General features: G+C 42.9%; 1 protein-coding gene across 7 annotated transcripts in view; it reads left to right on the forward strand.

The window, feature by feature from the left end:
• Positions 1–14,287, forward strand: part of rgs3 (regulator of G protein signaling 3) — a 224,599-nt gene that overhangs the window by 151,910 nt on the left and 58,402 nt on the right. Inside the window, exon 1 of one of the 7 annotated variants that reach the window (XM_033049120.1) lies at positions 1,118–1,209. The exons of the other annotated variants lie outside the window; for them this stretch is intronic. Coding sequence (XP_032905011.1) covers positions 1,192–1,209 — 18 coding nt within the window. The 5' untranslated portion in view covers positions 1,118–1,191. Of the gene's footprint in view, positions 1–1,117; positions 1,210–14,287 lie in introns of those variants that run through there. 7 annotated transcript variants of the gene reach the window in all.

Consider the following 14,287-nt stretch of genomic DNA (forward strand, 5'->3'; position numbering starts at 1 on the left):
TCAGACTGAAGAAGGGTTTCGGCCCGAAACGTCGCCTATTTCCTTCGCTCCATAGATGCTGCTGCACCCGCTGAGTTCCTCCAGCAATTTTGTGTACCTCCGTGTATAAATCATCCAGCTCCATTCTAAATAGAGGCAGTCCATTTGCTGTAAATTGTCTCTAATGTGTAGAATGGTGCTAGTGGAAGGGGTGATCGCCGGGCGGCACTGACTCGGTGGGCCGAAGGGCCTGTTTTCACTCTGCATCTCTAAAGATACACCAATCATATAAAATTGATCATCTATTTCCTCCCATTTCCTCATTCCTTCACAGAGGTCGTCAAATGTCAGCAGTGATGTTCTTCTCGAAAGGGCATTCGGTTAACAGAGACCAGTTAACAGTGTAAATATTAAAGAAAATAGCTTTCTTAGAAATAAATTTACTTAAAGTTACCACAGATACCTGTGCTGCAAATCACTTTAGACTGCTGATCAATAATATAGTATTGATCATTGAAACAATAAATGCAATGTTATTGGAGGTACCTTATAATTTGTGATATTCATTCTATATAATTAAAAACATATTTCTTTAAACGTTATTTCTACGTCAAAGACGTGTACTTCAAAAGATTTGTTTGTAGCGCATCCTTTCTCGCAGTTAAACAAACCCTGACAGCTACTTGGTTTTGCTGATTGAGAACAGTTACAGTTAGCATGCACAGTTATGTCATCATGAACTCTATTATAAACGCCGAAAACATTTTACTGTAGGTGCTCATTAGTTTTATTTTACAATATCTTGTAGACCGACGTAAGACCCACGGCAGCATCTCACCCATCTCTTGATTATTCCGACAGCAGACTTGAAGCCTTCTAATGGGATGAACTCACTGATTCATAGCAAACTGCAAACGACATTGATAGGAGCGCGGCACTAAAGCTGCGCCTCCCAACCTAGCCCTCTCTTCAAACAAAGCCCAAGCTGCCTAACATAGGAGCATTGCAACAGTGCGTCACAGTCACAAGTCTGTTTTCAATGCAGTTTAATTGCAGTTGTAATTCCCTAGCGTGAGAACCTCTTACGCTATTCGGGCGGAGGGGGTGGGTGGGGGGGAATGTTTGCTCAAATTTGAAGCCTTGGTGATACGAGCAAAGTGGGGAACCTCAGCACAGCCTGCCTGCATGAATCCCCTGATTTAACTGCATAACATGAAGCAAGATCGAACTGTGAGTAAAGTTACAGACATTGTGACATGCTGCAGAAATTATTCACATTGCATTGCCACAAATTGTAATAGGATATATATGTATGTTTTGTTTAGATTACAGTGGTGGACAACATTATTCAGGTCCATGTAATGCTCTGTACTGATCTCAATCATTTTGCAGTGTAACTAAAGTATTCATTCGAATCAATTACTAGCGGAACATGCAGGAAATGTTCAGCATCCGTGGAGGGAGGAACAGAGTTCATATTTTAGGATGTTATTCTCACTGTTCGTTACTATTAATGATTCCCAGCATTTTGCTAAGCATGTGTATGAAGGAACTGCAGATGCTGATTTAAACCGAAGATAGACACAAAATGCTGGAGTAACTCCTGCTCTTCAGAGATGCTGCCTATCCTGCTGAATTACTCCAGCATTTTGTGTCTATTTTCAGATTCAGATTCAGATTCAACTTTAATTGTCATTGTCCGTATACAGTACAGAGACAACGAAATGCATTTAGCATCTCCCTGGAAGAGCGACATAGCATATGGTTTGAATAAATATTTACATTAGCATATATACAGACATAGTGTTTTTCCTGTTTTCCTGTGGGAGGAGTGTCCGGGGGGGGGGGGGGGGGGGGTGATTGGCAGTCACCGAGGTACGTTGTCTATTTTGATAAGCATTTCTGCTTTCTTAGCAGCTGCAATTTATTTCCTCAATGCTAATTGTTTTATGTTTCAATTCGTGCAATAAGCTTTATATACTTTCAGTATCAACGTTGGGGCCAAGCACTGTGAATGTTTTGAGTAGCCAACAGTGTAGGAACAAAGGCAGACATAATGTGCTGGAGTAACTCAGGCAGCTTCCCGGAAGAACATGGATGGGTGGTGTTTTGGGTTGGGTCCCTTCTTCAAACTTCTCCAGGGATGCTGCCTAACCTGCTGAGCTACTCCAGTATTTTGTGTATATAGAAACATAGAAACAAGGAGCAGGAGTAGGCCATTTGGTCCTTCGAACCAGCATCGCCACTCAATATGATCATGGCTGATCATCCAGAATCAGTACCATGTTCCTGCTTTCTCCCCATATCCCTTGATTCCGTTAGCCCTAAGCGCTCTATCTAACTCTTCTCTTCAATACATCATATCTCTGGTATAAACCAGCATCTGTGGTTCATAATCACAGAGTGTAGGAATGCGCAGGTTTTCTCCTGAATGGAGGCTGCTGCAGACGTTGTAATGGGCTGAATGCTTCCCTTCCACGCTGCAGTGATTTTATGGTTCGATCCCGCAAACTCTTTGTCCCTTTAGTCAAGCAGGAAATTCCTTGTTCTGTTTCGAGACGTGCGACAATAAAACACTCTTGACTCTTGCGCCTCAACCCCCGGCTATGTGTCCCGATTCCATTGTATGTGAGACTCTGCATTTAGTTCCAGTTAATGCTCCACTGAAGTCATTGCGAAGAGAGCGTGGAGAATCAAAGAGAGGTTTGCAGTGAAATGTCAAAAGTCAGCATCTCATTCGTTGACCTGTCTGACTTCATTTAAAGTGGATGCTTGTTTGTGTTTGTATAAGGACTGCGTCGGAAAGTGGAAAATGATATCCCTCGGTGTGCTCCTTGGTTCCGTGCTGTTGCAGTTCCAGGAAGATGTTCGTGCCCATTTATGCACGATGATAGCTGAGTGAGTCCCTGAGGTATTAAGCTGTCGTAAGATGAAAACCTCCGAAATGTCAACATTTTGAAGCCCCACTGCGTTGGTTATGTTGGAGAATCTTCCCCACACTTCACTTGAAAGGAAAGACGACTGGCGGAAATAAGTCAAATGCATATCGTGGTGAAAATGGCAGTGAATATTTCAATTCTTTAATACTCAAGAACATGAGATTGAAATGTCTTTAGTCAGAGGGTGGTGAATCTGTGGAAACCATTGCCACAGAAAAAGTAGAGGATATTTTTAAGGCAGAGAAGATAGATTCTTGATTAGTACGGGTGTCAGGGGTTATGGGGAGAAGGCAGGAGAATGGGGTTTGGAGGGAGAGATAGATCAGCCATGATTGAATGACGGAGTGGACTTGATGGGCAGAATGACCTAATTCTACTCCTATCACTGATGAAATTATGAAATTGAATTACTTTTCAAATTCACACAACAAAGATTTGGGAATATAATTTGCTGGCAGTTAATTTGATTATTTCTTAATTATAATTCATTAAAAGGCTTTAAATCTTCAGAGTACATTTGCTTGTGCAAAGTTAAGTAGTACACGTAACTATGGATCCTTAGTACCATGGAGAGGAACAGTTTAGGGGGATATGGGCCAAACATGGGTAAATGGGACTAGCTTAGATGGGCACCTTAGTTGGCATGGAGAAGTTGGGCCAAAGGGAAGGGTGTATCTCATTATGACTACAACAAATATAACAAGCATATATAACTCAGGCATATCAGAGAGACAGTTCTAGACTGGTAACAATCAGGCAGTGAGCATAATTGTTGCTTGTTAAAGGTCTAATTGTTTATGTCAGAGAAATAAGGACCTGCAGATGCAGTTTAGTTTTGTTTAGGGATACAGCGAGGAAACAGGCCCTTTGGGTCTCATTGAAACCTACCCAATATTGAAAGGGCTAGATAGAGTGGGTGTAGAAAGGATGTTTCCAGCAGTGGGAAGGTCTGGGACCAGAGGGCTCAGAGCAATAGAAAATGAGGAGGAATTTCTTTAGCCAGAGGGTGGTGAATCTGTGGAATCCATTGCCACAAATGGCTATGGAGGCCGTGATTGGGTGTTTTTAAAGCAGGGATTGACAGGACCGTGCTTTGTGAGGGCGTCAAAAGTTATGGGGAGAAGACAAAGAGAACGTGATTAGAGGGAAAAATAGACCTGTCATGATCGAATGGTGGAGCAGACTCAATGGGCCGAATGGCCCTATTATGCTGCTATGTCTTATTATCTAACGCCTGCCTGGGGCAGAAACTGGGCCAGAAACCTGAGCTCAGATACAGAATCTTGAGGGAAAGGACAACCATGCATCTGCAACTATTGTCACCATAAGGAAAAAATAATTATGAACCCAGTTCATTATATAATTCATGTTTAGCTGACAGGAAGAAAAATCGGGATAGATGACTTGCATCCTTGAAGTGGTGATGCTAAAGTTGAGCAACTATCACATAGAAGGAAAGGATGGAGTTTACTATTTCATTTGACTTCTTAAACAGAATGGATGGGGAAGGCTTAATGCATGGATAGGAAAGGTTTAGAGGGATATGGGCCAACCGCAGGCTGTGTAGACTAGTGTAGATGGGGCGTGTTGGTCGGTGTGGGCAAGTTGGGCTGAAGCACCTGTTTCCATGATGCATGCCTCTGCAGAGATGCCGATTGAATTGTGACACCACACAGAACACGAGAGGAGACTTGGGGAATGAGGGTTTTGGTGTAGAAGTGAGGTTACTGGATCAGCTATCAGAACGCAGGGCCAATGGTACTGAGAGTGATGTTGGAATCCTTCCGTGGGGGCTGAAGAATTTAAACTTAAGTAATTAACCTGCTCTCAAAATAAGAACAATGAATATTTAAACTACAAATTGTTGCAAAAACTCACCGAGTTCACTGATGTTGACTTTTGGACACTACATGGTTTAGAGGGACGCGGGCAAATGGGACTAGCTTAGATGGGGCATCTTGGTCGGCAAGGACCAGTTGAGCCACACAACCTGTTTCTGTGTTGTAGGGACGCGATGACTCTATGTTCTTCAGGGAATAAGTCCATAATGTAGAAACAAGAGGCTGCAGATGCCGGTTTGCACAAAATGACCTCAACTTCTGGAGTAAGTCATTACCTCTGGAGAACATGGATGGGTGACTTTTCGGGTCGGGACCCTCTTGAGACTCATACATCTTGTGTTGTGTGCCACTCCAGGCCTTTCACTGTGATAAAAATCAAACTGCTGGAGGAACTCAGCGGGTCAGTCAGCATCTGCGGAGGGAAAGGGATGGCCTGAAGAACAGTCCCCCACCTGAAACGCCATCTTTCCATTCCCCTCTACAGATTCTGCCTGACCTGCTGAGTTCCAGCAGTGCTTTGTGCTTAGCCCAGGATTCCAGCATCTACAGTTTAAACACTGCATTTGACTTCCAGCTTTCTCTGCATTTTGGGGACAATTAGCGACAAACAACAGAATGGGCAGTGACATGCTATTCATGTGAGCAAATCAATGTGAAAAGGTGCACTGCTTGAGGGTGAAGCATTTTCTGGCTGCACTGAAGTGAGGAGAGGTGTGGGGTGTACAAGTGGTGATATCTCTAGTACAGGTGTAGGAAACCATTTTAATCTCCGTGACTGATGGTGCTGCTTCTGTGACATTAATCTCATCTTGAACTCACTCCGAGACACCAGTAGACAAATGTATAAGAGAAGTCCGTCCAGAATTTTTGGGTTAAAGCATAATCTGGTTGTAATAAATGGGTTAATGTTGAACTAAACGATGTCAGAGACATGCTGTAAATATTTGCACAGTAGTAACCTAGAACATATTTTAGGAGTCAAGAGATCCATTGTTGTGCCCTCATGATTTATATTATTTAGTCAACAGAATGATCTGGTAATATGCGCCGTCTAGTTGGGAAAAAGTTGAATAATACATTGCTTCAATATTTGTATTTGACTCCATATGTCTTTGTCAGCAAGCAATTCCTTTTGGGAACTGATTCCATGCAGGCCTAAAATTAGGCATATGCGGCACATAAAGAAATGCAAAATATGCTTTGAAAGAGATGTTGCCTTATGGAATGCGCATTGATAAACAATCAGAGGTCTGACAGACTCCAGAGGCATTCACTTGGTGCTGATTGCTGGATGTGTGGAGGTATGCTGCTGTTTATCTCCTCCCTTCTGCCCTCGTTACATCTGTCCACATGCATATGTGAGAGCAGTGGGCTGTTAGTTTTTCACAATGGGAGAGGGTTCAGCGTATCGCTGGGCACCTTGTGAAGAACCACAGTCTTGTTCTGGTGTGTTTTAATTTGAAGAACAGCTGACACAGCCCTGCTCTCCCTGACACTGGCTTGCTAAGGTGCGTTCCATTATACATCCATTACTTTCAAAATGTGGAGTTATGCTTGCAATCTATTATTTATTAACTATTTGCTAATTGTTTCCTGGTGCTGGCCAGTGGATTATTGCCGAGAACTTAATGCAATCTGTGAGGAAATTTGAATTTACTCCGAGCTTTTAGTGACCGCATGTCTTCCGGCTGTTATCTCTTTCCACTTACAGGTTTTCAGCTTGCCTTTAAATCAAAATGAAAAATGCTAATTATTACAAAGTATATTGACTGTCGGAGTTTGCACTTGCTTCGGTCAGTCCATCTTGTTTTACAATATACTCTAATTTCCTGTTTACCAGTCGGGTTGTAGTGAGAGCACATTCAGTTGTCATTTCTTTAGTGTTTTCAGGATTGAGTCCTTGGGTTTAAAAGCTGCCCAGCCCAGTAATGCAAAACCTTGATTCCACCCAAAACACAGAACTTCCAGCGGGAAAATTAAAGGCATCTCTTCTCCCATTCAAACTTTTGATGGTTATTCTGTCGGCTCACTGCTAGGAAACATCCCCATTTTGACAACCGTAACTTGAAAGGATAAATGTTTCTCGTAAAGTTACCCTGCTGATTAAATATATTGGAAGATGGAAAATGAAAAGAAACATTAATTCAGCTCTTTTAATTTCAGATTGGTTTAGCCCCTCTGTAGAACATATACTGACAATTAAAAGCAGGTTGCTTATTCATCACTTTGGTAGTTTTTTATCTAGTGATGTTATTACCTCACACTCATATAATTTGTTTTTGCCAATCTACGTTTTTGTTTTGTCAGAACTGCACAGGAGATGATGCAGTCGACTCTCGTGCCAGCAGCTGTGGCATTGAAATAATTATTGTCTCATTCATCCAGGGCTAAAAGATTGGTCTGATCAGCGAGTGTGTGAGGCTCTTCATTCACAGCCCTTGTGGGCCGTGTGAGGAAGCCTGAGCTACTCAATTGATTTCAGCACGTATATCACAACACTAGGACAGTATTAACAACACACACATAACAACACGCACTATAAACACAAGATGAGATATCGGGTGGGATCAATAGAGTTCGGGGCAGGTGTCGGCCTTTTTGTCCTTCATGCCTGAGCTGCCATTCGTGAAGGTCTAGGCTGATTGTGCCTTTAGAGCCAGTCTCCATAGCCCTTAAATGAACCCAGTTCATTAAATTGAGTCTCCCCAGTGGGATGGAGAATTGCAAAGATGCATTGCCTTCTGACTCCTGCCCCTTTATTCAGAGACTGTGTCCCTGGTTCTCCACCCGATCATTTCATCCACAAAAATGTGCGCAGACCAGTTCACTAAAAGTGCATAAGGACATTTGCAATCGTGGTAAAAAAAGTCAAGTTTGTACGTTACCGATTACGTACGAGTAAAACAAGGTGGCAGAACTGCATTAAGTAGAATTACTTTGCAAGAAATTTTGTGAGCAGCCATGTGTGTATGTGTTTGTGCTTGTGTTTCAGCTAATTACTTTAATTGATTTTTTGATTGCAGTTAAGTTCTTTACATCTCCGATATTGAAAGTCTGTAAGTGGAACATAGATGCCTATGTTGTAAAACTTCAACAGCATCTGCTGAGAGTATGGAACCATTTAATGCTGGAGCCATTTCACAACAATCACTTTGAATCCTGTAATCCGATTCTGTGCAAGCTGTGCATCTCTTCATGTTATCAACCGGGTAATTTGACCTTAAGTTTTCAGAGAAATAATAGCCAATTCAAACATACACACAAAAATATGACCAATGCTAAAACTCGCACTGCAACATGGAACATTAATTTGTATCAGTAATCTGTCTAGCTGGTCGCTTTAAAGATTCAGCTTTTTCTCTGTTAAAAGGCTCAAGAACAAAACCTGAACATAGAATTTCACACTCTTTCTGATGAACTTGTGAAGGGGAAATAGAACCACTTCACTGAGAAGGAATAGACACTATCAATAGACATTTCATGCAGCATTATGATCTTATAGATCATGGATACATTTATATATATATATGTGTGTGTGTGTGCGTGCGTGTGTGCGTGCGTGTGTATTAAAATTCATTCATAAAATATATATATTTATATATTTGTTTATCAGCAAATCAAGGGTATGTATATATAGATAGATAGATAGATAGATAGATAGATAGATAGATAGATAGATAGATAGATAGATAGATAGATAGATAGATAGATAGTTAGATAGATAGATATATAGATATATATATATATATATAGATATATATATATATATAGATATAGAATCAAAAAATATATAGAATTCATTAATGATATTTAAATATCCAAGTAAACGTCACCCATCCTTTTTCTCCAAGATGCTATCTGACCCACTAGTTACTCCAGCACTTTATGTCTACTTTTTAATCTAGAAAAGTACTCTTTTGTAGTTCTTGGAATTTTTCACACATTGTCCTGTACTCTTATGACATTTTTTTCACTGGGAGGGCCGTGGGTGTACTACCAGACTGGGGAACCACCAGAGTACCAGAGTTTACTACAATCTACCAGAGGAGGTAGTTCAGGCAGATACTATAACACCATTTAAATGCACTTGGGTAGGTACATGAATAAGAAATGCTGAGAAGGACATGGGCCAAATGTTGGTAAATGGGAGTAGCTTAGATGGGCCATCTTGGTCGGCATGGACACGATGGGCCGAAGGGCTTGTTTCTGTGCTGTATGGTTGTATGATTCTATGATATGGAAGGAGCCATTTGGCCCATCGAGTCTATGCCAGCTTTCAGGGCATTCCAATTCCCCCGACTATTTCTAGCTGTCCTATTTGTCTTTCATATGTCCATCTACTCCCCTGCCACCCACTTGTACACTCAGGATAAGTTACAGCAGCCAATTAACCTACTAACTTAACCACATTGGCGACGCTTAAACTCAGCAACCCACAGCAACCCAAGGTCAGTGCTGGACTAAGGTTGCCGCTGATGTTTGATAGGACCACATACTTATTGGGACGTAATATATTTTCCTGTTATTGTGCTATTTAATTTTTTTTGACATTTTTTTAATGGAACCAAAAATCAGCTCACTTCTAAATTGAAATATGTGGGTAAGATATTATACACCAATGGGGATTGGCTATTCTGAACTTTTAAATCATGCTTGCATAGTTATCAAGACCTTTATGATTTTCAGATTTTTTAAGTACGGAGTTGACATTTGGAAAAAAAATGATCACCAAGAAATTTACTTGAGGAGTTTTAAGCTGCTCCCTCTAAATGTTGTAAGTTTCTGGCTGATTTTCATTACTGGTTAGTTAAAAATGCCTTTAAATCCTAAATAGGTCACAGCTTTACCTCAAGTGACAAGGAAAAATATGCTTCCTACTCAGGATGATGAAATATGTTATTAATAGTTTTCTGATGATACAGGCCACATTATGTTGTGTTAACTTAGCAAGAAACATACTTGAAATAGGACTCCTATAATATTGATAACATTAATATAGATTATTTTAGTGCTATAAAATTAAGAGTGGTTAATTGGAGCTGATATATTTCTATGTATATCCTCTAAGTTTGCTCCACGCTCCTCTGTTCATATAGATGCAGTTGGTCCACTTTGAGAGTACATTTAAAAATAGCATTTACAGTCGGTATTTAAATCGTCTAGATTAGCTTGAGATGCTGGGTTAGTTAGTGGTTTCAGGCAAAGTTTAACATTTAATTAACCCTGCAAATCTAGGGCATTTGTGCATTGGGATTAAACCTGGCGTATTTTCAGCCAGGCTATATTTAGATTCAAATTTGGAAATTAAAAATACCCCGGCGCGCAACTCTCCAAAGCTGGTTCTGCTCCTTAACGGAGCCCCGTTACACTCGACAAGAGACTATTGCCAACAGTTTTGTAAAGTTGGGAATTGGCACTGATACCTGTAGTGGAGCAATAGCCAGATCAAGATCAGCTCCATCCTGGTTTGTTCATGACTTCTCTTCATCTGCTACAAAACGGTAGAGTGGCAAGGAGTTACGTTCTTTAATATTTGGGAAACACTTTGATGTGTTTCACTTTCAGACTGATTGCATGCGATATGGCTACACGGGACAAAGGGCGAGTTTTCATTTTGTGTTAATTTGGAAAGTTAAAAATCGATGAAGGAAAAACCAGGGCCTTAGATCTGAATTCTGAGTTGACCTCTGCTGAGATTCCATGCTGAAAGATAGTCACCAGCATTCACGTCTTGGACTGCTCCGACATTATTTCATCCCACTTTACAACACTGCAGAATAGGTGGCGCAGCGGTAGAGTTGCTGCCGTACAGCGCAGAGACCCAGGTTCGATCCTGACTACGGGTGCTATCTGTATGGAGTTTGTACGTTCTCCCCATGACTGCGTGGGTTTTGTCCGGGTGCTCCGATTTCCTCCCACACTCCAAAGACGTACAGGTTTGTAGCGCAGGCTCGGCGATCGTTTCACTGAACACCTCCGCTCAGTCTTAACTTACCTGATCTCCTGGTGGCTCAGCACTTCAACTCCCCCTCCCATTCCCAATCTGACCTTTCTGTTCTGGGTCTCCTCCATTGTTAGAGTGAGGCCCAGCGAAAATTGGGGGAAACAGCACCTCATATGTCGCTTGGGTAGTTTACGCCCAAGTGGTATGAACATTGTCTTCTCTAACTTCCCTTGCTTTTTCTCTCCATCCCCTTTCTCTTCCCAGTTCTCCCACTAGTCTTTCTGTCTCCGCCTACATTTTATCTATGTCCCGCCCCACCCACTGCCATCTGAAGAAGGGTCTCAAGTTCAAGTTCAAGTGAGTTTATTGTCATGTATCCCTGTATAGGACAATGAAATTCTTGCTTTGCTTAAGCACACAGAAAATAGTAGGCATTTACTACAAAACAGATAAATGTGTCCATATACCATGATATAAATATATACACACATGAATAAATAAACTGGTAGTGCAAATAACAGAAAGTGGTTGCTAATAATCAGAGTTTTGTCCGAGCCAGGTTTAATAGCCTGATGGCTGAGGGGAAGTAGCTATTCCTGAACCTGGTTGTTGCAGTCTTCAGGCTCCTGTACCTTCTACCTGAAGGTAGCAGGGAGATGAGTGTGTGGCCAGGATGGTGTGGGTCTTTGATGATACTGCCAGCCTTTTTGAGGCGCCTATTCCTTCTCACCCGCTGAGTTACTCCAGCATTTTGTGTCTATCTTCGATTTAAACCAGCATATGGACACATTTATCTGTTTTGTAGTAAATGCCTACTATTTTCTGTGTGCTTAAGCAAAGTAAGAATTTCATTGTCCTATACAGGGACACATGACAATAAACTCACTTGAACTTGAACTTGCATCTGCAGTTCTTTCTTACACAGATTTGTAGGATAATTGGCTTCAGTAAAAACTTGTAAATTGTCCCTAGTGTGCAGGGTAGTGCCAGTGTACGGGGGGTGATCGATGGTCACTGTGGGCTCGGTTGGCCGATGATATGCTGCATCTCTAAAATCTAAACTCCACACAGACAGCACCTGAGGCTGGGATTGAACCCAGGTCTCTGACGCTGTGAGGCAGCGGCTCTACCAGCTGCGCCACTGTGCCACCCAAGGGTTGCATCTTCTCATAGAGTGTGGTTAATCTCTGTCAATCCCTCATCCCAGAGAGTGAGGAGCATAGATCATTGGGAGGAATTTGAAGAGGAGTAGTTGTATTCGTGAAAGAAGGAAGATTTGAGGCCTAGGATAGATCTGCCATGATGCTCTAGAATGACAGGGCATATTTGAAGGGCTGAGTGGCCCAGCCCTGCCCCAATACTCTTCTGCTTTTATGTTCTTTTTACAATTTCCTGCGTTGCCCTTGTACCTTGATCTTGACTCTTTGTTATTCTTCTAGTATTTACATAGCCTTTTATAAAATCAAATCTGCAAATGACTCTAATTGCATTTGGGTTGCCTCTCTAGCTTGTTAAGTAATGTGAAAAAGATTTTTAGGCATAATTGTTCAACCAGCTGTACGTATATCAAAATCTGTGCTTGGTATCCATTCCCTCTTCTCACTTCTATTAGTTAAGTGCAACAAATGGTGATGCTTTGGATATGAAACTCTACAGACCATGTCACATCTAATAGCTTTTCGGGTTACGACATGACTTGACCCCTGCGAAGAAATTCAGTGATGAAGGCAATTTATAGATTACTGGCACCTTCATTATTTTTAATATGGAAATTGGATTTGTGCCCTTAGATCCTGACTCATTAGGCCCGGTGCTCCAGTCTCCACCAAGCAATGGAGAACAATCAAAGAGATGCAGTCACACACACGTACTCACTCACTCACAAACTCACTCACTCATGCACACACACACGCCCAGGCACTCACTCACTCACTCACTCACTCACTCACTCACTCACTCACTCACTCACTCACTCACTCACTCACACACTCACGCACGCGCACACACTCACACGCACTCACAAACTCACTCACTCATGCACACACACACGCCCAGGCACTCAATCACACACTCACGCGTGTACACACACTCACTCACTTGCATGCACACACACACTCATGCACACACACTCACTCACGTACACACTCACTCACACACACACACTCTCACTAATGCACACATGCACTCGTGCACACACACTCGTGCACACACACTCATGCACACACACTCGCGCGCGCACACACAAACACACACACACACACCACCCACACACACCACCCACACACACCACCCACACACACCACCCACACACACCACACACACACACACACACACACACACACACACCACACACACACACACACTGCATCACATCTCAGTGACCACTGAGCCTCCTGGTTCTGGTTGGCACACTCTTTTGTCTGCTCCATTAAGCGAAAGGCTCAGACTTCTTCTTGTCAGTTTAATAATCTTTACAGCGTTGAGTCAACATTGGGTGCCGCACCATCAGATCTTCACTTTAGATGGATACATAGCTGGCACCTCCTGAAATATGTACGATTTATATACTAGAATTTGCACAGGCATATTTACAGTAATTCAATGATTCAATTGTACTTTATTGTCACATGTACCTAGGTTGAATGAAATGCTTTGTTACAACCTGGTAACATTATGTAGCAGACCTTACCAAGGCAGTAAACAAGTATCGCCACGCTTTGACACCAACAAAGTTACTGTAATAATGGTTTCAAAGGTTCAACGGTTATTTATTAGTCACATACACCTAGGTGTAGTGAAATGCTTCTTGCCAGTGCAGCACATGAAAGAATACAGACATAACATTAATAAGAGATTAAACATAAAGAACATCCCCCCACAATGGCTCCCACCATGAGGGAAGGCACAAAGTCCAGTCCCCAACCCCAGTTCACCCATAGTCGGGCCCATTGAGGCCTCCACAGTTGCCTCTACGGAGGCCCGATGTTCCTGGCCGTTCTCGCCGGGTGATGTTGCTCCGGCGTCGGGAGAATCCTCGCAGCGGCTTGGGACACCTGGAACGGCCGCTTCCGTACTGGAGGCCGCGGCTTCCGAAGCCGACAAGGCCGCGCCGGTTGGAGCTCCACAACTGGCGATCTCATCTAGAGATCCCAGGCTCCCGGTGTAAAGTTCGGCGCCGCCGCCCGCAGCTGGCCGCTCCTCAAACCCGTAGCTCCGCGATGTTGTTCCCGGCGGTCCCAGCCCACCGGAGCTCCAGCACGGCGACCCAGGCAAGGCATCGCCCGCTCCACGATAGCGCTCCAGCGCTGTGCCGCTGCCGAAGCCGTGGTTCTGGGCAGTGCCCGACAGGAAACGCCGCTCCAGGCCCGCTGGTAGGCCGCGAGGACGGGTCGAAGCTGCAGCCCGGAGAAAAGCTGCCTCTCCGACCAGGTAGGGACCCTGAAAGGTAGTTTCCCCCTTACCCCCCCCCCCCCCCCCCCCACCCCCCACATAAAAAAGTCTAGAACTCCAGAAACAAAAACACTTTAACTAACTAAAAATTAAAAAAAGATGAAAAGAGACAGCTGCTGGCTGGGCAGTCGCGC

This window comes from Amblyraja radiata, chromosome 32 (assembly GCF_010909765.2).
Source record: "Amblyraja radiata isolate CabotCenter1 chromosome 32, sAmbRad1.1.pri, whole genome shotgun sequence".
Lineage (NCBI taxonomy): Eukaryota > Metazoa > Chordata > Chondrichthyes > Rajiformes > Rajidae > Amblyraja > Amblyraja radiata.